The sequence below is a fragment of the Centruroides vittatus genome, unplaced genomic scaffold, assembly GCF_030686945.1.
Source record: "Centruroides vittatus isolate TY-2023 unplaced genomic scaffold, ASM3068694v2 contig_790, whole genome shotgun sequence".
Lineage (NCBI taxonomy): Eukaryota > Metazoa > Arthropoda > Arachnida > Scorpiones > Buthidae > Centruroides > Centruroides vittatus.
Window position 1 is genome coordinate 922,490 of NW_027122510.1, and position 24,974 is coordinate 947,463.

Sequence of the window (24,974 nt, forward strand, 5' to 3'; positions counted from 1 at the left end):
TTAGTCATCTTCGATTTGATCGTCTATAAAATGAAGATATAACGTCCAATATATCACGTTGAAAAAGGTAAAAAATGAAGGGAAGGCGATTCTAGCGTATCTGTCGATCCGATAGGCAGCTGTTGATGGCGATTGAATCACAGATTGTGGTATGACTCTATAGTTTTCGATTTTTCTTTTCTTTGATTTTTTCCTTTTTTTCCATTTAGGTAGCAACACATGTCTTGTTTCCTTTTCCTCTTCTTCTATATTTAATTCTATAGTTTCTTCTTCTTTAATATCTTTATCACTTTCTTTTTCCTGAAAATTTTATTTTGTACAGTTTAAAAATACATTTTTACTTTTTTAAAAATTAAATAATTTCTTTGTTTTTTAAAAATACTTTGTTTTCGGCTTCTTCGTCGTTTTCTACACTCTTCGAAGCATTAGCTTTGTTGGCTTTGCGCGTATAGTAACGATCTGTTAAATTAACGCATGCATACTCTACCATAGCTGCGAAGACGAAGGTGAAGCACATGACTACAAACCAATCCATCGCTGTGGCGTATGCCACACGTGGCAATGCGCTTTTGCCACCAAAACCCATAGTCACTAGGGTCAGCACGGTCATTGCACCTGTAAAAAAAGTAAGAAAAATAGGATTGTTTTTAATTAAAATGTATTATGTCGCATCAGAGTGGATTTATTTCTAAGCAAAATATGATGTTTCATGTCAAAATTAATTTCGTCAGAAAAAAAATAGTACAGCAAAATGGATAATTTCTAGTCACAATGAGCAAAGAAATATGTTATTTGTCATTAAAATAATTAGCAAAATGGCTTAATTTTTGTTGGAGTTAGTCTACTTTAGACTTTTTGATAGCAAAATGGTGGTATGACTCTATAGTTTTCGATTTTAATATTCTTTTTCTGTCTAATTTTTATTAAAAATTAGACAGAAAATGTGATGTTTCTCATAAAATTAGTTTTAAAAAAATGGGTCAGCATAATAGATTTTTTCTTCCTAAAATGGAAGAAATCCGCGGGCATTCACAGAGGGAGGAAAATTGGATATTTTTCTCTTCGTGGAATCGAGTAAAAAATTTCACAAATTATACTTGTAAATGTGATTGAGATTTGTAACTTTACCACTCTCCGCCACTGGATGCTTTGATGCAATAGTATATTCTATAATCCACTTGTAAAAAATCCAGAAAAATTATAAAAAAATTTATTGGTATAATTATTTGTCTCCAAGTTTCGCCCCCTCTGAAATTTTCTGAGGATGCATGTGGTAAGAACAATGCATCATACGCATCAAAATGAATCAGTAAAATGGGTTATTTCTCATCGTAAGTTGTTCTTCAGCTTCTTTATTAGCAAAATAGTCTGTTTTTCATCAAAATGGGTCAAGGGAAATGTATTTTTAACATCAAAATAAACCAGAAATGTGAATTATCAAAAATGTTTTCGAAAGTTGATTTATTTTTTATCAAAATAGCTCAGTTCAATGAGGTATTTCTCATTAAAATCAATTCTTTCTTATGAAAATTGGCAAAGAAAATGTGTTATTTCTCACCAAAATATATCAGCAAAACAGAATATTTTTCATTTGTAAGTTTTTTCCTTCTTAATATTCTTTGTAATCGAAATAAATGGTAAATTAACTTAAGAATTGAACGATAAATAATGTTACAATGAAACTAAACGTGTAATTATGAAGTTTGTACTTCACTTTGTGTAAATTTTAATGTAAATATTTGTTAAACAACTAGAACTGTTTATCTACTAATTGTGTAAAGGTATGTTAAATAGTTCAAATTAGATTTAATTGATAGTTGAATAGAATCATAATTAAATCTGAGGTTCTTGTTAAATCTGTTATTTTTCGTGTAAAACCAAATGAAAAATTAACTGAAAATTCCATAAGTTTTCCAAAAAATTGACAGTTTTATATGTTTATGTTATATAAGTGTATATACTTTATATGCATTTTTTTAGACTTAAACAAGAGAAAATTGAGATTATAAAGTGTTTTATTTAAAAAAAATTAATTTATTGCTCTATTTTTGAAATTAATTCACCAAAAATTAGTAATGAAGTATGTATATAATGCATGATTTTACCAACAGCAACTCTTCCTGCAGCATCCGTAGGATTAATCCAAAAAGATACCCAAGAAGCTCCAACTATCATAGCACTTGGTGCATATATTTGCAAGATAAAATATCCACGTCTTCTTCTAAGCATGAATCGAACTTTTAAAGCAGAGCTGAGACCTAAATAACAGGATTATTTAAAAAGTAGTATATTTAATAACTAACTTAGAATATAATATTAATATTTTACCTCCAGCAGGTCCTATAATAGTAAAATTTGACATGGATATATTCAAAAAATCATACTGAGATGAAGTAACATCATCAGCTAAGATCACAGCTTTTCCCTTCGTTTTCTTCCATTCGTAAATAACATCCCTTGTAGTATAAGCAACTAAAAGTAAGAAAATAAGCTAGTTAATTAATAATTAATAAGTTAAATATAATTTAACCTGTAAAAAATTAATAAAATTAAGCAACAATTTACTATCTGTTGATTACGATGGTTACATTATAAAGTATGGTTCTAATCTCGATAGTAATCACATTAAAGTAAAAAAAAAAATGGTAATAAAAAGTAAAGAACACTTTTAGAATTGATTAAATATATTAACGAATCCAAAAAGTACTCAATCATTCTATAAAAAAAGGAAAAAATCGAACTTTAAGTTGCTTCAAATTAATCATGTATTGGAATATTCAAAAGTGTCTTTGGATATAAGTTATTCAGATGAATGTTATTTCCTTATTTTTTTCCCTTGCTCTTTAAAGGTTAAAGAGCCATTGGGACTACGAGGTCAGATGTTACATTACCGCCCAACTTGGTTCTATCTTATTAATTATGAAGATAGTGAATGAGTTGAAAAGTCTACTCGATCTTTTCGTGTCGAGTTTTGACGTTGATCGCTTCCATATCCTCTTAAAATGTTGATGAACTAAAAATAAATGAGGATTTTTAACTGGATCGATATATTTTTAACTTCTTAAAAAATGAAAAAAATGACAAAAAAATTGTAATTATAATAATTTTTTCCGATTAAATTTATCAAAATGTTAATTAATTATACGAAAAGTTTCGAAATTGCAGTATATCGCGTGGAAACTTTTAACGAAATTTTTTAATTTTTTAGTTTTACAATTATATTTTGTTTATAATTTTTTTTACTTTTGTGTTTTTTATTTAATCGTTATATAATTTTACTTATAAATTACTTAATTTTAGAGTAAATTACTTGGATAAAAAGTGATTGCGTTCTTAAAACATGATTTAATTGAATAAAAAAATTTACAATTAAATATGTATTTTACATTTAGAAATTTAAAATTTTGATAATTTTATAACTAAATTTTTCTTTATTTATTTAGTTTTTGTTGTATTTGATAGTTTCGAGCATTACATGGAGAGTGTTACAAGTATAGCTAACTTTACAAAGATTTAAACCATTGTTATAATACTTGTAACATGTGTCATACTTTACTTGTAACAATAGAATCGTTACAAGCATTACATGGGTACAAAAATGTCTTTTTAGAATTTATAACACATGTATCATTATATTAAGTACGTTACTACAACTGTTACAAGCATTACAAGATAGAAAATATCTCTGTGAATACTTCTAACGTTTACAATAATGCGTTCAGTGTTATATAGTAAGAGATTTTTAGATAAACTAATACTGCGTTAATGTTAGTAATTAGTCTATAGTGTTATAATATAAGTATATATTAGTATGCAATCTAGTGTTAATTAGCATTATAACCAATATAAATTAGTTTTACAATATACATTTGTATTAGTATTATTAGTGTAAAATTATCATTAATTAGATTAATTTAGTATTAATTAACATTAAATTAGTGTTGTAAGCATTATAAATAATCATCGTAATGTTCATAGCACTAATCTATATACCTTAACACATCTAACTTTACATCTATCTATAACACTTCACTACGTTATAAAACACTAGATTTAAATTATTTGTTTAATTATAATAAGAAAAAATAACAAGTTTTAACTATAAAAATAGAATATATTTTAATATAGAACAATAATTTTCAAAAGTTCTTCCTTACTAACAACTAATTTTCTGTATTAACATAATCTGACAGGAGTTAATTCAACTTCACTTCAAATTATTCGTAATTTAGATCAAAGATGAACATCTTGATTAATTAAATAAAAATTAATAATAATCTTTGTAATATTTTCAAAATTCCATTTGTTAAATTTCTAATTTTATACACTTCTTCAATATTTAATGACTAAGTCATTAATCCTCTACATGTCGAATCAGTTGACGGGTGGTACAGTACTTTAGAATAAAGAAAAATCATTTTTAAAAATTTATTTTATATATACACGGCTATAAATATAATTTAATTTAAAAGTGTTTACACTCACAACTACCAATTTCTAGTGGGCATGCTTGAATATCCAAAGGATATTTTCTCAGATGCATTGGACAGCTCGCTTTAACTGTTAATCTGTTCAAGAAAAACATTAGATAACTTCAAAATTTTATTTATATAATCGCTTGCTGCTAACTTTTATATTTATTTATTTATACTAGTAACGATCTAGTGCTAATTCCAATATCATATTATTAACTTCAATAACTTATCATCAACTTCAATGATTTACCATTAATTCCAATGAACCACTGTTAATTCCAAAATCCCGTTACTAAGTCTAATTGCTTATTAAACCTGCTTAATCCAATAGCCTACTATACTTCTAGACTATAATTTTGATGTATTATTACTAACCTCAACAATCTAACACTAATTCCTACCTACGTTATTAATTCCAAGTCTGTTACTAACCTCAACAACCTCTAGCCCATTACTAACGCCCACAACCAACTGAGAACTCCCACGACTATTACTAAATTCCACAACCTACTCCCACAACTACTGCTCCCACAACTACTGCTAAATCATACAACCTTCGGCTAAATCCCACAACCTACTGCTAAATATCACAACCTACTGCTAAATCCTATAACCTACTGTTAATCTCAAAACTATAGTTAACTCCCATAACATTCAACTAAAGTCCATAACCTACTGCTAACTCCAACAGTCAACTTCTATTCCAAAACTTCCTGTAAAGTCCAATATCCCGTTATTAACTAAAAATATTCTACTAATAATTAAAAATGTACATCTAAATAATATTAATAGAGCTATGTTACAACATAATTCTCATTTACAAGATACAAAAATAGAGACATTTCATATATTAACAGTATATTAATTAGTTTTAAACTGTAAATGCAATAACAAACTTCATTACCTCATAGAATATTGCATTTTTCCATCGGAGGCAATTCTTATGAACTTGTTAGGAGCGGATACTTTATGTAAATAGGATCCTTTCCCATTAAGGAAGAAAGTATCAGGAGTCCATACTTTCTGAAGGAATTTCCAATCCATTGAAAGGACGGTGAAAGTTTCATTTGAGTAAGTAAGGCGCTTATCCCACCATGTTTGACGAAAATAACAATCTAATGAATATACCTACAAAAAATATTTGCTTTCAACTTTAGAAATTAAAATCAAAATACTTCTCTTTGTTATAAAATAAGTATTCTAATTTCTAAACACTGGAACATACAGCATTAAATTATTGTTTAAAAATATGGCAAGTACAGTATATACTAATTGTTATAAGTACAGGTACTTTCTAGATATTAATCAATTCCAAGACAGGATATTGAAATTATATACAGGAATTTTATTGTTCATGCTAAAATATTATCTAGGAACAAGATAATTCTCTACAGAACGTTGAAATTACATATAGAAACCATAATATTCTGCTAGAATGTTATCTAGGAATAAGAGAATCCTGGATAGAATGCTGAAATTATGTATCGAAACTACATTGTTCCTGATAGGATGTTATTTGGGAATAGGAAAGTCCTAGATAGAATGCTGAAATTGTCTATAGAAACCACATAGTTCATGGATAGTGTCTAAGAACAGAATGTCGAAATTAATGTCTAGAAACTGCACACCGTATTTCCTAGACATTGATTTGAATATTTTACACTTACCAATACATACAATGACATAATTAAAAATCTCATAAAATAAGAGTTCCTATCAATTACATAAAAATTACATAAATTTTTAAAAAGATTTATGTAATTTTTAGCTAAATAAACTAAAAGCTTACTCATACACGTACATACATAAAATACAATTTTTTATTACTTGTTAAAATATTGTAACTAATGTTTGAGTAATGTTAATAATTTTAGTAAATAGTAAATTAGTGAGTTAATTAGAGCCATTAGTGAAAACATTAAGAAATTATGTACTTATGTAGTAAAAATGAATACAAACAAACCATAATTAAATACTGTTTAAAGTATTTTTCTAAGAAAAATGGATGTATGGTAACAATAAAACTCTAATTATTAAGCTTGGTAGATTGGTTAGAGTCAATTTAATTTCAACGATTTGTTACTAATTATAAGCTACAATAGATGTTAATATCATAAATATGTGTTAATAATAATGAAAAACAGTTATTAGGTAACATAATTTAATTTTCTTATAACAAGTATCTAGTGAAAGAATGCTCACTTAGCACAATTGTTAATTTAAGTTAATAATATATGACCCCATTAAAAGTTAATTATTAGACCATTATGAAAGTAGATTTTCAACGAATATTTGTAGTTATTTTATAAATATTTTATAAAATTCTCTCATAATATATTCATTGAAGATAATTATAAAATATTTTAAAAATTATTACATAATTAAAAATGAATAACTTCAATGAAGAACGTGTATATTTATAGAAAGTAAAGTTTAAGTAAAATATAAAAGAATCAAGAAAATATGAATATTTAATTGATTTATATTTTTTTTTATTAAATATTATATTATTCTTTATATAAATTAATATAAATTCTTCTTTAAAATGTGAAGAATAATTCAATTTTCGCAAGAAAGTATTGAATCAAATCAATTTTTATATTGGTTTTTTTTTTTTTCTTTTCTTGATAGTAAGATGTTTCAATACAAAGAAAGCAGGAAGTGAAAGTTTGTACGATCTTTTGACCTTTAAATTATTATTATTTTTTAAAATTTTATGTTAGTTTGAACTTATAACCTACTATAAAAAAAATTATTTATGAAATTTTTATAAATTAATTCTATATTAATTCGATGTTGCATATATAATAATTACATAAAGTCATACAAATTTAAATATTGTAAGTACAAAATTATAAATTTAATAATTATGGAGTTAAATTTTAATTTAAAAAATTAGAAACTAGAGTAAAAATTCTGTACACAAAAATAATAATATTTTTATAACATACATAAATATGTAAATAAAAAAATCTATTAAATTTGTTTATTTTTATTTTAATAAATTTTAAAAATGCTTTTTTGAATAAGTTTAAAACTTAGTTCAAATCTTTCCTTAGGCTATGATGAACTTTAACATCGCCAGAATTAATGCTGCTAGCAAAAATAAAGAAAAAGTATTGAAAGATTTTATTCTTATAATGCTTTAAAACGTGAAGTATCTTATACAAGAACTGAGAATAGCTTGAAGCAATTAAATTTTAATTTAATTACAGATTTAAAATAGAGTTGTTTATATATAAAGCTGGACTATCAATATTTCAGTTAATAAATATAATCTGAAACCATCGTGAATCATAAAACTATGTAAATTTATGCAAAATAAATTTAAATAAACATAGGTAGTAACCTGCTGTTCAAGCAAGATGTAAAAAATAAATCTGAAGAACGATTGGTTAAAAATTTAATTCTTAATGTGTGATTGGATATTAAAAAAATAGACACACTTACTTATTTTATATTTTAATTTCTTTAACTAATTGTTTATGTCATATTCTGCATATAAATGCCTATATTTAAAAATTATTTTAATTATGTTTGTCGTGTTTTTAATTTTAAATTTTAATTAATTATAATTACAAAATTTTTATAATATTTAATAAACACAATCTGAAACCCTTAGAAATAATCAAATATACAAATGTATACAAAATAAATGTAAATAAGCTCAGATTTAATAAAAAATGAAATATGTTAACGATGATTGGTTAAAAATATAATTGTTAACAGTTTCATTGGATATTAGAAAAATAGACACGCCTATTTATTTAAACTAAACTTCTTTAAAAGTAAAGAATTAATAAACGGCGAAATTAATAAGAACGGCGAAAAAGAAAGACAAAAGCAAAGTTTTTTTATCTTTGTATGTCATAATTATATTTTATATTTACTAAACTTCTTTAATACGTTGTTTCCGTCATATTTTACAAAGTACCGCGTATGTTTAAAAATTATTTTTTTATTAATTTTTATTTAATTCTTTAAAATTTATATGTATGAAATAAGATTAATTTGTATAAATATTCATTATAATACGCGATATTATATATATATATTATATATATCAATACAGTAATAAACTTTCGTCCATTCGCTTCAACTTAATTATTTCAGAAGGTAAAAATTTAATAAATATTCTTTATATTTAAGAATTTTTAGATTTAAGGTTGTTATTAACATTATTTTCTATGTGAAAAGTATAATTTTTAACGTAATATTTAATTAATTAATTTTAAAATGCTTTATTAAATTTCGCAAATTGAAGTTATTAAATTTAGTTTCAGAATATTTTTGTAATTATCATTTAGAAAAAAAGGAAATTTTTTTCCTATCGTTTAAAGGAAATTCTTTTATAATTAATACTTATTATTTTTATGATTGAAATCAATCTAATTAAATTTTAAACTTTCTTCTTGAACGAACCATCTTAACAATTAGCAATAAAGAACAATTGCAAATTTTCTCTTTTCAAGATAAGTGTATGATTTGAAATAATGAGCTTTTCCTTTATTTAAAATAATGGCAATTATGTAGATTTTGAAATAATAATCGAATATAAAAATTGCTTTACAAGTATAATTTTCAAGTAAAGTCGATTTAAAAAAAATTATTTCAGTTTCATCTTAGCATGGAGTTTTATATAGCCTATAGGAAAGTACAGTACTTGTGTGATCATCTTTTAACGATTCTTTTATTGATTCATTGATCAACTAATTAAGAAATTTAGTAGTAGTAGAATTCAAGCTTTTTTTAAAAAGATTTTGCAACTATAATTTGTGACTATCTCTTCATGGTTTATTTATAGATTTATCATCATCATCATCATCATCATCATCATCATCAATTAGGTCTACTGAAAGAATTTATTGACAGAAATTTGCAACTGGAATTTTCAAGTCGTTTAATATTTTGAAATCATCTGTTTATAATCTATTTACTCATTCCTCCTCCTCCTTATTATTATCATCATCTACTAAAGAAATTTATTAACGGAATTTTAAGACATTTAAACAATTTACAAATATAATTTCCAATTTTATTGAATAACTTGATATATTTTTTAAAAAATTAGATGTTTTTCTTAAATACAGGAGAATTTTATATACAACAGTACTTAGCCTAATGTGATCATATCTTATCACATGATCGCATTAGTAGTCATGTGATGATCAAGAGATGATCACCAGTTAATAACTAAAGGAATTTAGTAATATATATATATTGTGGAAGTTTACAGAAGTTATAAATCCTGAAAATTTTAGAATGATAAGTGGAGTATATGCATTAAAAATTTAGAAAGTAAATTTTTCAAATTAAGATGTAAAAAATTTTACATTATGATAAAGTATTTAATAATTTGCAAGAAATTCGACAATATTCTTCCATTGTTAAATTACTAATCATGAATAATTTATAAAGATAATTCAGAATGCAGGATTTCTCATCTTAGAATAACAAGAACTTCTGTTGCTTATTGTGCAAAATTCTAAATAGAAATTTAGGAATTTTTTCATTTTAAATTATACAAAAATGCAGAAATTATTTTAAAAAATTACCAGAAACTATCTAAAGTTGGAATTCTAAAGCAGAAGAAGAGGAGAATCTTGAAGATGGTCGGATTTTTATATTATAACCATACAGAAGTTGAGATTATCTCCTAATCTTTAGTAGTTCCTTAAAGGATTTATTGAGTAGTAAGAAGGATAAATGATATCTTTTCTTAGATTCTGTGCAAAGCTGAATGGAAACGAAGGATGATTTAACTGCGAAATGCGCCGTAAAAGATATCTTGATAGGTTCGCGTTGAATGGAATTATACAAGATGAATAAAAGGATTTTCTTACAACAGCTTGATAAAAATTCAAAATTATGCACAAGAATAAAATATTAAATGAATTTATATTATTTTTAAATGTTTAAACTTTATTTAAATTAACAATTTTTACTTTTCCGGCTGTTATATTGGCCTATAACAGACGGAAAGTACGGAGATTGATTAGAAAATGACCATCCCAGATTTTTAAAATTTTTGACTTAGTAGACCTTGAAACGTAAAATACAATAAATTTTGGGGATATTTTTTCTGTATGTATGGATGTTAGTGTGTGTATGTGTGTCGGGACACGATTATGCTCACCCAATTCAAAGCTTAATAACTCATGTGCCTTTAGTCAAAAATTTTTGAAATTGTGCAGGGAAGTTCGTGTATTAGGGGCATTGATGCGATTAAATTTTGGTGGACAAAGGTCGAGGGGTTGGCGAGATAGAAAGGGTCACGTGTCACATGTCGAGTGGGTCGGACTTAATGAAGTTTCTATTCGTTTATAAAACTCATCTCTACCTTCAAAATTAAGCTTTTTGCCATTTTATAATAATAAATAATATAAAATAACATCTCGTAACAGATGGAGCCACACATAATTTTAACTTTTTTGCCGGAAAAGATACGCAACTCGCTGCTGAATTTTTTAGGCATTCGATACTGCACTAAGCTATCATTTATGTGCAAATTGATGAATGTTTGATTTAGTTTGCATCATGCATTAATGCCATTTAGAGAATTTTCCAGCATAACGATATAATTATAAAGTGATATAGGCCTATATTATATATAATAAATTAATTCAGTAGTGATGAATGTAACTATATGTTGAAAGCAATTAATAATACAGAATAATTTATTGTGCAAGATAATATTTTCAATTATTTAATATAAATTTATCATCTAAATTAATGAAAACCACCTTGAATTTATTTTTAATTTAAAAAATATTAATTTTTGTCGAAAAATTCGATAAACTTACCATATTCTTTTCAGATATATGACCAAAACTTCTAATTTCAATGTCAGTATGGACAATCGTTGGAGGGCCTAATTTTAGTAGAAATTTAAAGAATTTTTATAAGAAAAAAAATGTAAATTTATAAATTATATTTAATAAAATCTTATAAATTTATAAAATAATAATTTTTTAGTGCTTTTATGGAAAAAAATTCAAAAAATACTGTAGAAATTGTATCACATTTAAGCTTCATTAAGTAAAGAAAATTATCGAAAAAATAAATTTTTAGGTTTATAAATTAATAAAAATATTATTAAAATTTCATAAAGTTGTTAAATATTTATAAAATTTTTAAAAAATTCGAAATAATTAATAAATTTGCCTTTAAAAAATTTAAATATGTAACGTTACATATGTGTAAGTCAAAGGAAAGTGTGTTTTATTAGAAGTTGCTTCTAAAACTTAACATTTATATTTTTATTAATTTAAAAATATATAAAATAAATTTATTAATAGACTAAAATTTATAGACTTTTATAAAAATATATTTATTAATTTCTTACTATAAATAAATCAAGTAATATTTTTTAATGCTAGTAATCAAACATTCATCCATTTTTAAATTGATGAGACGAATTTCATAAATTTATTTTCGATTCGGCCCAAAACGTGTTGTATGGAGTGTTAAACGTGTTGTATGAAGTGTTAACCGTGTTGTATGGAGTGTTAAACGTGTTGTATGGAGTGTTAACCGTGTTGTATGAAGTGTTAACCGTGTTGTATGAAGTGTTAACCGTGTTGTATGGAGTGTTAAACGTGTTGTATGGAGTGTTAACCGTGTTGTATGGAGTTTTTCGCTTCAAGTATACTTGTAAATGTGAATCTGAGTTAACTGAGTATATAATAAAAATATAATTAAGTATTTGAGTAAGATGGCAATTTAACCTTTACAATAGTAACTTAACTAACTTTTGAGTCACCTGTATATATATTAATAAGTATTAAAATTAATTATTATAAATATAAATATGTTTTAATATATAATTGCATTCAATTATTGACTTAACAGGAAAAGTATGATGTACAGGGGCAAGACATCACTAAAATTGAGAGCATTGTAACGATGTTACAACAAACATATACTCATTCTAAGTTATATTATTTTAATTAATTTAAAAAATAAAAACTTACTTTAGTTCTGAATTATTAAAATATATTTAAATATAAATAAATTAATTATATTAATATTTATAAATATATAGTGTTTTAAATGTTTTCTTATAAATAATTAATAAAATAAATTACACATTTACCTAGAAAATTAGTAAAATAATTCCTCTATAAGTAAAATTAATAATAATAATAAAAGTAGAATCATTAAGGGACATTAAAACCGTTTATAAAATATATTTTAAGATCATTTATTATAAAGAAAATCTTTACAAATTTCCAGTAAAGAGGAAAAGCGAATAGATTTACTCTTTATTTTTCTATGAATGTGCGTGTTTTGTACCATTTCTCTCGTACTTTACTCTAGTAATCGAGTGAATAAAGGAAAGTAGAATTGCACCAATGATAAATTGAATGCTAAAAATTTCACTACAATCAATTTTCTGTCATCAAAAAGATAGGAAGTCGGTCAAACGCAACCTTTCTCTAACATATCCATTAATTTGTCCAAGTTGACACATGACTTACCATTTTGCCTTGTTGCAATATAAACCGAGTGTGCATGTTCGCTTTTATGATTTGGCATTAATCCATTTGTATCATTAAAACTTATCTTAATTTAATATCGTGTTACTTACCTACTTTCTATTTTTTTTTATTCTTTATCAATAAGTGCTTTTATTCAAATTAACTTATAGAATTTTCGACTTATTTATTGAATTGGCTTGTACGGAAATCGTATCTGAGCTCACTGGAATCTAGAAGGGTATTAAAAAGCTAGAAAAAATAGCACTAAATATTGCTATTAAAAACCTGAAGAAAATATCAAAAATAGCACTAAATTTTAATATTTTCCAATAGGCTACTAAATTAATGCTGTTGTCATTCAATTGTTTCTTAAGTGCTTCTGGTAGTATTATTTTTTCCCCTTTAGTATTTCTAACATTTGAAAAATATCGAAAAACGCTAAAAGTAATACAAACAATACAATCTAAAAATATCCTGCTGTGTTATTCTAGAATTTCTAGTATATTTCGAAGTGGAATTTTAGTAAGAAACACCACTTCAACAGTAGAAAAATTAATTCTAATATAGACTGGTATATTCTACACCAGAATTTCTGCTAAATAAGACTAAAATAATGCATTTTTAAAGTACTATTCGTAGAAAATATTCAATAAACTTCTAAAAATACTAGAAATTACACTATAAAATAACCAAAAATTTTTCTAAATATAGTACAATATTAAAAATACTCACCACCAAATCCAGGTCTAACGTGTCTATTGTAATTCCTTTCTGATAAAAGATTATCAAGGAGAATCGAAGTATCATACATAATTTTACTAACTTCTTTAATTTGACTAGAAATAAATACAATAAAAATTTCGTTTAAAATAGCTTTTATTCATTAAAATTATTAATTATCTTTAATTGTCATAAAATCAAATTTAAATCATTAATAATAATGTCAATCCTATTGGATTTTAGAGGGGTTTTTTAGTTAAAAGTTTAAATTTATTTGGTATATTTAAGTAATTATTACTTTCTCGGCTATTATATATAGGCCCTAACATAAGTAAAAACCGGTCCCACTTTGAAGCTTAAGAACTCCTGTAACTTTTGTCTAAATTCTCTGAAATTTTGCAAGAAGGTTTGTGTATTAGGGGGCACTGATAATATTAAATTTTGTAGTTAAAGGTCAAGAGGGTAGGAAGATACAGAGGAAAGATCATATGTCATATATCGAGTGTGATCGGAGTTAATGAAGATTTTACTCATTGTTAGCATTTACAATTTAAAAAAATAAAATAAAATAAAACTCATCTCTATCCTAAAAACTAAGCTTGTTTCGTTTTATAATAATTAATAATATAAAATTTAAAAAAATAAAATTTTATAACAGATGGCGCCATATACAATTCTAAAGTTTGTCCGGGAAAGTTACGCAACTCTTAGCTGGATTTGTTTATAATTAAAAGCGTGACTTGTTTAAAGATGTATTTATTTGTTTTATATTTGTTTCTTTTTAAAGTAAATTTACAGTTAAGTTTAACCACATTCCTTACTCTCATTTGTTATTCATGAAAGAACTAACGTAAAAACATTAAATCACTTACTTTCTCATCAAAGAAACAATTCTTTTTTATTTTCCTCCTACTTTTCTTTTAGATTTTTTGCTTAGATTTTAGTATTTTACTTACTTTTTTACTTATTTATCAAGTAGAAACGGAAACGATCGGAGAGAAATACCGCATTTTTACAATCGATACCATGCATTTACAATTGAATATTTTAGATGTTTAATGTTGAAGAATTTAATGACATTTGAATTTTTTACAAAGTAAAGAATATAAAATTTTCAATTTTTAATATAACATAAAAATCAATTTTATTGTAATATATTATTTTATCAACAATCATTATCTAAATCGTTTCCTTTCAACCATTTTTCTAGGGTCATCCCACTCGTTGAAGATTACCAGAACTCTGCTTACGAAATTCGGCATACGCCCTTCTTATATATCAAGAACTGTCATTCGTTATGTTTTTAACCTTATTATTAATATTTTCAATACATAAAATGAGATTTTATTGTCTAAAAACACTAAAAATTAAAGGCAAGTAACGGAGAAATTTCATTTGGTAGTATCAGCTGCAGTTATCATTTGTAATGCATAAAAGCTATTAAAATTATGTAATATTCATACGAAATTCATAAGCTGATTAATAAGAAAGGTTGATCGGCACTTAAACTGATTGGTAATTTTCGTGTCTTACCTATTTTTTTTTTTTTTTTTACTTATATATTCTGTGTTAAGTGAGTTATATATATAACACACAGACACACATACGCATGTAAGCTCCTATTTTATTAAAGCGTTGAAAAGTATACGCTTTCTTCGATTTAATAAAAATGTCTTTCAAATATTAAAATAATAAAAATAAAAGAATTGAAGTTTTCAAGTTTTTAGATGTATTTTTTCCACTTTTTCTTGATACAAGATATTTTATTCAAACGTAAAAGCATGACAGATGTTTAAAATAACAACTGTTGTTTTATATATTTATAGTGTAAAAAAACATATAAATTTTTTGTTTTTTATAGAAAATATAACTTTGTAATTTAATAGGAAAAAATAAATAAATATAAGAATTGAAAAAAATTATAGATTTTTTTACGATTATCTTTGTATTTTTGGAGGGACTTAAAAATACTTTAATTTCTTTAAAATATTAAATTAATAGCTTAAAATATATTATAAAAATTAAATAAATAAACATAGAAAATAAATTTTTTTTAAATTTAAGATTGTTTTTTAAAAGATTTAAAAGAAAGAAAATACCCGAAAGGCGTTTATTTTTTGGATTTAGAGATTATAAAATGTTTAATTTTTTTAAAGATTATAAACGTTATATTCATGTTGTTGTTTAAAACTTATTTAATTACGCTGCAATTTAAAAATTATAGACCTATAAATTTCCATGAGTGTCTGTTTGTCTGTCCTTTTTTAATATGGAGAACGGTGTTAAATATATGAAAATCGAGACTGGATATAAAAGGCATGCGAAAAGTAGATCCCGATTAACTGTAAGTAACTTCGGGTTTGGACCGAAAGTCACGTAATTTCAATTCAAATATTTTACTCTAAACCAGTGGTTCTTAACCGGTGGTCCGTGGACCACTGGTGGTCCCTGAAAGCACCCGAAGTGGTCCGTGAAGTCATCCTAAAATTATTAAATAAATGACGACGAGTTCTGTCAGTTCAAATTTCAAATACATTTTGTTTATTTAGTGGATTTTTTTGCACAACTAAATAAATTGAACCTTCAACTGCAAGGTTCAGGAAATATGAAATTGGAAGGCACTAGCAATATATTTGCATTTGAAGATAAAATCAGCGTGTTTATCGCTAAAATCGACCTATTGATCAGCAAAGTTGAAAGAGAGAATTTTTCTGCGTTTGATACATTGAACCCTATTATTGACAGACAGTGTGCTGAGATGCCCACCAGTGGCCGAGCGGTTCTGTTGCTAAACGCTGGGAGTTTGGTCGCGGGTTCCCGCCAGGGTGGTCACGTGGAGTTTTCCGGGTTTTCTCCACGTTTGTAACACCTGAATAGGAGCCAGTTCCTTTAAAAGACCTCCCAGAAGGCATTATTCCCACGCGTAACATCGCGTTCCAGAGACAGCAACGGGAAACCTCTCTGGGTTTAACTTTTCCTAGTAAATACCTTGGCGCGTTATTAACCTTACTAACCTGCGCCAGGTGCCGCCGTAGTCCGGTAACGGATATAGAAAGCACAGAGAAGAAGTGTGCTGAGATTAGAGGACAAATACAAAAGAACATTACATTCCATTTGCAAAACTTGAAAAAGGAATTCAATCGCTATTTTCCTGACTGCAAGGACAAAGGTATTCGGAAACTGATCCGCAATCCTTTCATAGTCAATATTTCTGAGGTGCCGGATGAAACACAAGAAGAGTTAATTGAAATGCAACACGATAGTAACTGCAAGGATACTTTTGAGACAGGAATTAATCTTGAAGATTTTTGGAGCCAAAAAGCTATTGCTTCCTCTAAAATTCGAGAAATCGCTTTACGGTACCTAACTTCATTTTCAACCACATATTTATGCAAGCAAGGATTCTCAGTGCTTTTGATAATTAAAAATAAACATCGAAATCAGTTGGATGCCAGTGCCGACATGCGTTTGGCTTTGAGTAGCACTAAACAAAGAATCCAGCAGTTGGTAAACACTATGCAGTTACAAAAATTGCACTAAAATAATATAATTAATGTAACATTTTCGCAAATAATATAATACTCTTGGTTCCGAATAATTTTGTACGTGTTTAATTTATAGAACCACCTTATAAGCACTTATATTACTGCCAAACAGCTCGTGGTCCATGGCAAGAGAAAAATTTTGATAAATGGTCCCTTATCACTAAAAGGTTAAGAACCACTGCTCTAAACGATGACTGGAATGGCTCTTGTTAACAGGAAAAGTATGATGGACAGGGAAAAGTATAATTGAAGATATTGTGACGATTTCACAATAAATAATTGATTGTTTATTTTGGTTAATGTTACCTATGGTTCCAAGATGGCGGCTCATCTCTTATTCCAGCAAATAGAAAAAGGGAAACAGCGGGGACGCACGTTCTAACCTAACCTAACCTATTCTAATAAATTACCAAAATTATTACCAACAAAATTATTAGAATAGGTTAGGTTAGGATAGAACGTGCGTCCCCACTGTTTCCTTGCTGGAATCAGACGAGCCGCCATCTTGGAACCATAGGTAACATTAACCTTTATTTTTATATAAATAAATACTATTATTAAACGTAGAGTTTTATGTAGTAAATTTTAGCGTTAATATGAATTTAAGTGATTTAAATTATTAAAATATGTATATATTTCATTTATTTAATTTAAAATATATGCTCTCCACCTCAAATTAGCTCTGTACATCATACTTTTCCTTTAATGATAGAGTCGTGCCGGTCATCTATCTAACACCTTTCGAGGTAAATTTTCGAATTGAAATAACGCGAAAATTTAAAGAAAATAATTTACAATTGATAAATAAAAATGTCGCTTAATTTTATTTATTTTTAATTCAGTTAAAACTTATTAAGAATGTTTTAAATTTATTATTATTACATTTAAATTTGAATAAACTAAGCTTAAATGTTAAAGACTTTTAATGTTTTGTGCATTTGTCTATGGAAAATAATTAAGCTATAAAATGATTTATTCCTATACATTCCCACTGTCTGTCCTTCGTTAATCTTGAGAACATAAGAGCTTGAGACATCAATTAACAATATTCGAACTTCCGATCTAAACCGAAACTTGCGTGATTTTTTAAAATTAAAAGAAGATTAAAATTTGCAGCCTCTTTTATTAAGTAAATTTTAAGAATTAGGAGATTAATATTCTTAATTAATTGAATATTAAAGTTATATATAGTAACTGCTATAATAAAATTAATAAATAAAGCAAAAGAAGGGGAAGGAGAATTATAGAAGTGATATGCTTTAATCAAAAGTAAGATAGAAAAAAGTTAAAACAGAATTGAACTTCTATATATAAATTCCGTTTTTTTTTATAATAAAATTATTCTTTTGGCTCTTGAAAATATCACTTTTTTTATTAATACTTTATTTAATTTTTAATTTTTCTCAAATTTACATCACGTTCATTAACTTTAAAGATTACAGAATTAAACTGTACAAAAATTGCTACTTATTATATAACTTTTGAATTAATTTAGTTTATTTTTTATCCTTTAAAGAAGATTTTTAACTGTATTTTGGCTTATAATAACGAAAAATATGTTAGATTATTAAATTAATTTATAAAATACCTTACGTTTTACTCTCACCACAATCTACTGTACTGTGAAAAATAACTTAAATTTATGGTTACATAATTAACGAATTTAATAAAAAAATATATAAATTTATGTGTTTATAAGCGTTAAAACTTGTATATTTAATAAAAATTATATCGTTTTTGAAGTAAATAATTAAAATATATACTATTAAACAATAACCTTTATAATAAAACGGTTTAATAGTAGTTTATAATAGATGCATAATGAGCCTACAGTAAAAGTAAACATTTATGGTTATATATTTAATAAATTTTCTGAAAAATATAAAAATATATACAGCAAACCTCCAACAACGGCCACCTCCCAAAAACGGTCACCTTTAAACAGTAGCCAATTTTTAGGAACTTGTTTTAAACAAAATAACCTTCAGATAACGGCCATTTTAATGTTCCAGCCAAATGGCCGTTGTTCAGAGATTTTGCAGCATTTATATATATATTAAAAAATTCTAAAATACAGTATTTTTAGAATAAATAATTAAAATAAGCGCTGTTCTTATAGATTTCTGATATAAAATTATAACAGTCAACCGTCTATTAATAGCCACCTCTAAACCGCGGCAACTTCTTCAGAAACTTTCTAACAAAAATTAAAAACAAAACACCTCTGTACAACGGCTCAATCAGTGGTCGTTGTATAGAGGTTTGATTGCAGGACATTATGTATAAATAATCGAATTTTTACTAATTTTTCCGTATTATTTCGAGAAATATTACATTATAAAATTAAAATAAACTATAAAAATTGTATTTAGATGTAATAAAAATTTAATTTACAATAAATATAACGGAGATATATTACAGAGTAATAATTCCTTTCCTCTCTCCAAGTGGAGATAATGGAAAGATTTGAAGCGACCATTTCTCAAAAAGAAAGAACAATAAAGACATTCCCTGGTAAATTTCTCGATATATAAGGTATAAAATAGATTTTTATTCAAAATAGTTTATAAAAAAAAGCAGTAAAATTCATCATTAAACTTAGACACTTTAAGTATATTTTTAACAGCTGTATTCGTGCTGATGGACATAGAAAATAAATGGACATTTCCTTACTTAAACGACGTGACATAAAACAATTTCTCTTAAATTTATATATATATATATATAATATTCACTTTAAGATACTTTAAAACAGGAAAACAAAGTCCAATATTTCCTTAAAAAATAAAGAAAAATTCTTTCAAACATGAAAGAAGATCATTATCAACACTATTACATTCTTTTTTTTTTCCTTTCTTTACTTCCATGTTTCAAGAATCATCATCTTGGAATTTGATTTTTAACATCATTTCTCCATCATTTATTTTTATATACATAAAATATTAAGAATAATATATATAAAATTTTCAAATATTTAAGTAATAAAATTCATTTATAAGCGCGTAAAATAAATTTTTAGCTATTTTAAAGTAATTTTTTTTAAAAAGTATTTTTCAATGGAATTTTTGCGTGATGTTCGTGTTTTTTTTTAATGAATTGAATATATATTATGTACAGTGAAATCGCCATTAACGGACACTCCCGAATAGCGGACACCTCAACTTAACGGACATTTTTACAATCTCCAGATCCGTCAAATTAGGACATTTATTATATTTACTTGTAAATAGCGGACAACCTGCTTTTATATTTTGATATTGGACTCTAATTTTAATTCTATTGGGCTTCAATATTGGTCTGTACATCAATATTAAAAGCCCAATAGAATTTAAAAAATTAGAGTCCAAAATCGAAATTTTAAAGACAACATTATAGTTTCAAGTTACTTATTTAGCTTTAATTTATTAATTCTAAATACAATCGAACTGTAATAACGGCCACCTCTAAACAGCGGCCATTCTTCCGGAACATTTCTTTAGGAAATGCATACAAAATAACCTCCAAAAATGGCCACTTCCGAACAACGGCCATTTTGTATTTTTCCGTCAGTGACCGTTGTTCACAGGTCTGACTGAACCCAAAAAGAAAAAAAAAATCTAATTTACATTCCAATGGAATTAAAAAACTCCACTTTATTAAATAATAAATAAAGTTAAACCTGTAAACCACGGACACTGTCACGAAAACATAAAAAGTTGTCGTTAATCGAAGGTCATTTTGTATGCATTTTTGTTCCAAAACAAAAAAAACATGGCGGATGTTTAGAGGTGGCCGTTCATGGGAGGTGATCGTTATTGAAGGCTCGACTGTAATTTATAAATAATATATCTAGTTGTATATAAAAATGAATATAAAATAAATATAAATAAAAGCTATATATATATATGAATTTAAAATTTTTTAAAACGAATTTAATGAGATTTATGTATTCATATTGAATTTATAACGAATATATGTAGAATTTTAAAATAGATTTACTGCATAAAATATTGCTTTGATTTATTTTATATAAGCTACGATTTCAAATATAAAATATTTTTTATATAATATATAAGTATTGATTGACACAATTTACATCATTTATATCGCGATCTTAAATTAAATTATTTTATAAAAATTATATTATTTTATTACTTTTTAAAATAACACAAAAAATATTTTAATAATTATAAAATAATTATAGTTTATTACATTTATTCTTAAATTTATCACAAAATATTCAAAAATTTTTTTGTATATTATAATTTAAATTTGTAAAAATATTTTAAAAAAAATATATTAATATTTTTCCATATTTATTTTTAAATATAAGTAGTTACTTTAACATAAAAAGTTATTATTATTATTTTTTTTAATACACAGCTATATAGATTATTTCTTATAATATACAGTAAAATCTGTCCAAAATGGAAACCTGCCTAAACGGAAATAAATAGTTTGCACCTTGTGATTCCGGTTTACACAGGTTTTACTGTAATCTCGGTACAGATCGAATTCAATTTAATCTCCTGTCCGGCCCGAACCATTGCACCTTTTTTAAATTTCTCTTTAGTGCCATCAGGTATACACATCAATACCTTTAATTTGACACCGAATTGTATTATTGGCCCCAGCCGTTTACTCGAAGTCTTACAGACTCAAACACTCTTTCAATTAATATTGCTAAATATATATTACTAAACTTTATATGTAAAGTTACTTAAATATATAAAAGTACATTTATGAAAGGTAACTTAATGTAGTGGAAAGGTATACTTGGGTCTGAAATATTTGCCTTTTATTAATATTTTATTAAGCAAACTAAAAGTTTAAAAGAAACTTTATTGGGAACTTTTGTCACAAGAAGGAACAATGCTTCCGTTCAAGACAACTCTTCATTTTAAAAACATTTCGGTTACCTTTAGTAAGAATGAAGAACTGAATCTTCAATAGAAGAGGAGAAACCTCTCTCTAATTTTGGGACATTCAAGTGTATTGCCATACTCCATTGGGACTCACGTGAACACGGTTTAACTGTCAGAAATAATTATTGAATAATACAACTAACTGCTCCGTTGGTATATAATTAAGTTTTTTCGTTTCTATTGTTGTATATTTTAAGTTCGTTGTTCTATTGTACTTAACGTAAAATATACAAAGAATTGTTTTATTACTTTTAATTATGGAATTGTGTATACACTGCAGGGTGATCAAAAAGTCATATTATAAACGATACAAGTTAACTGTACTATGATTTTCCTCTATAATTTAAGTAACCCTTTTTGATTTTTCAACATACTATGAGCTAATCTTTTGCTGTATAATGCAGATCACTCTTTTTGATCCCCTGTATAATACAGGTTATCTTTTTGACAACAAGACATTTAAGCCTTTTTTATCATCCTATGCAAGACAAATCATTCTTCTGATTGTCCTATACAAAATTAATCATTCTTTTTGATTACACTGTATAATAAAATTTCATCTCTTATCATTATCCTGCATAATATATTATTATTAGATAGGAAGATTATATTAACCTCATTACAATTGCTTCCTATTAACAAAATTAAAAACTAAGTTTAATTGTTTTTTTTTATTAAATTATTTTATAAATTATCTATCTATAAACATATTTTTAGCCTTATGTATTTCTATATACAATATCGATATAGACTAAAGATTCTTAGCAAATTATAGAAACATATATTCGTTGATAAATATTAATATTGTATTAATGAATGTAAATACTGTATATTAATATAATATTATAATTTATAGAAATATAAATTGTTAAACAGATTTTAAAATAGGTATTTATGATTTTTTAGAAAATATAAGCTGATTTTTATCTGTTAAATTCCTAAAAATTCTAATGTTTATGGAAGATTTCATCCAAAATAACTTATCAAAGCAGTGAATCAAACAGCACAGAGATAAGTTATATTGTAGAATGATTTACAGACTGTCTGTCTGTAACTCACTCGACAATATAATTTATGACGTGACAATTGAACAATAACATAAATTTACAATCGAGAATATTGTAAAATATTTGAAATTCTCCAACAAAAATTGCTGTGTTAGTAAGCAATAGCTCTATCGGATGTTGTTACAAACAAATAAGTACAGCAAAACTTGTCTAAAACGGAAACCTGCCTGAACGGAAAAAATTCTTCGGAACAGAGCGATTTTCTGATTTAAAAAGTTCTGTTCTAAAAAGTAAACTTGCCAAATCAGAAAAAAAAAAATTTCACCGTGTGATTCCGGTTTACACAGGTTTTACTGTATCACGTGTTATCTGGGACACGAGACAGAGTTTCCGAAACGAAAGACATTCTCTCTATCAATAGCTCTTCCGTCATCAATGTTACATTCTGATTTTTTTTCTGTAAAAATTTATGGTGATGGATTGTAGAAATGATAAATTCATCCAATAGAAAGATTTACTTCCTCTCTATTTTCTCGAATTCATGAGTATAAGAAATTATTTTAAAGTCATGTTATAAAAATAAGAAGCTTACCATAGCCTTATTAGAAATAAGGGGCTGCTTTAAAGTATCAGAAATAAGGGATTTTCTATAAAGGAGCTTACACTGTTGTAATTTATTAGGAATAAGGAACTTGTCACAAACCACTAAAAACAAAAAGAAAAAAAAAAAAAGAAAACTCTGCTATAACTAGACTATTGAAACGTTTTAAAAGTAAGGAATTTATTGTAAATAAGTAATTAAGTTTTAGTCAACTAGAATAATTATTAGAAAGACGAATAAATGTAGTAAGCATTAAGAGTAAGGACAGTAAGTGTTAGAAGTATGTATAAACAGATAGAGAATATTAGCAGTAAGGTAAATAGAGTAAGCATTAAAAGTAAGGAAGTAAAGCAAGCTCTAGAGGTAAGGAAATGGAGTTAGCACTAGAAGTAAAGAAGTAGAATAAGCATCAGAAGTGAGGAAGTGAAATAAGCGCTAAAAGTAAAGAAGAAAGACTAAACGTTTAGAGGTAAGGAAGTAGAGTAAGCAATAGATGCAAGATAAAAGGATAAACATACAAAGAAAACATATAAAATTATACTCTTAAGCATTAGAAGAAACACCAATTACACTGATTCATTATCATTATAATGATTACACTCCAATTATAATTAATATCATATTAAACCACAAAATTATATAAAAATTCGACACGACATTCTAACAATAAAACAATAAGTTATTGATATAAAGAATCGCATAGCGATTTAATTGTTAGAAACAAAAACGAACTCACTTTGAAGTAGCGTTGATTCCTATAGCGAGGGTAATAATATTCCTTTGATTTCCGAACATTACAGTAAGCAGACAGTAAAATATTATTATATTGAAATTACTAGAAAACGTTCGATATCCTGAGCACATAACACGTAAGATATGATAGATCATATTGGAGCATTTTAACGCTTAAAATTAATTTAAAAAACCAGCGAAAATTTAAAAAATAAATTAGAAAATCTTCATTAAACACGTGTCAAAACTTTTGAGAAAAAAATTTTTTAGAAGCTTGTCAATGCTCACGCCATAGCAGAGAATTTGTAAAGGACTACATTAGCGCCACCATGTGATGTATTTAGTAATGATACAAGTTCTGTATGTTTAATACCTGTGTAACACGTAAAAAAAATCTTTAAATTTTGATGGGTTTTTTTTGAATAAATTATTAATGTTACATAATGTAATATGACTTAGCGAATAAAGAATTATATTTAAAAAAAAAATAAGAGAAAAGTGGAGAGAGAG

The 24,974-nt window shown here is 25.8% G+C and overlaps 1 protein-coding gene across 1 annotated transcript; it reads right to left on the minus strand.

Annotated features, from left to right (window-relative positions):
* LOC136981743 (gamma-aminobutyric acid receptor subunit alpha-1-like) lies at positions 1–24,513 on the minus strand. Its single transcript, XM_067278099.1, has 9 exons — positions 24,469–24,513; positions 13,688–13,791; positions 11,279–11,346; positions 5,380–5,603; positions 4,486–4,568; positions 2,329–2,472; positions 2,106–2,258; positions 383–615; positions 1–300 (listed from the first exon to the last, which is right to left on the minus strand). The coding sequence occupies exons 2-9, from the start codon at positions 13,764–13,766 to the stop codon at positions 1–3; spliced, it is 1,284 nt and encodes a 427-aa protein (XP_067134200.1). The 5' UTR covers positions 13,767–13,791; positions 24,469–24,513.
* Positions 24,514–24,974: the final 461 nt, after the last annotated feature.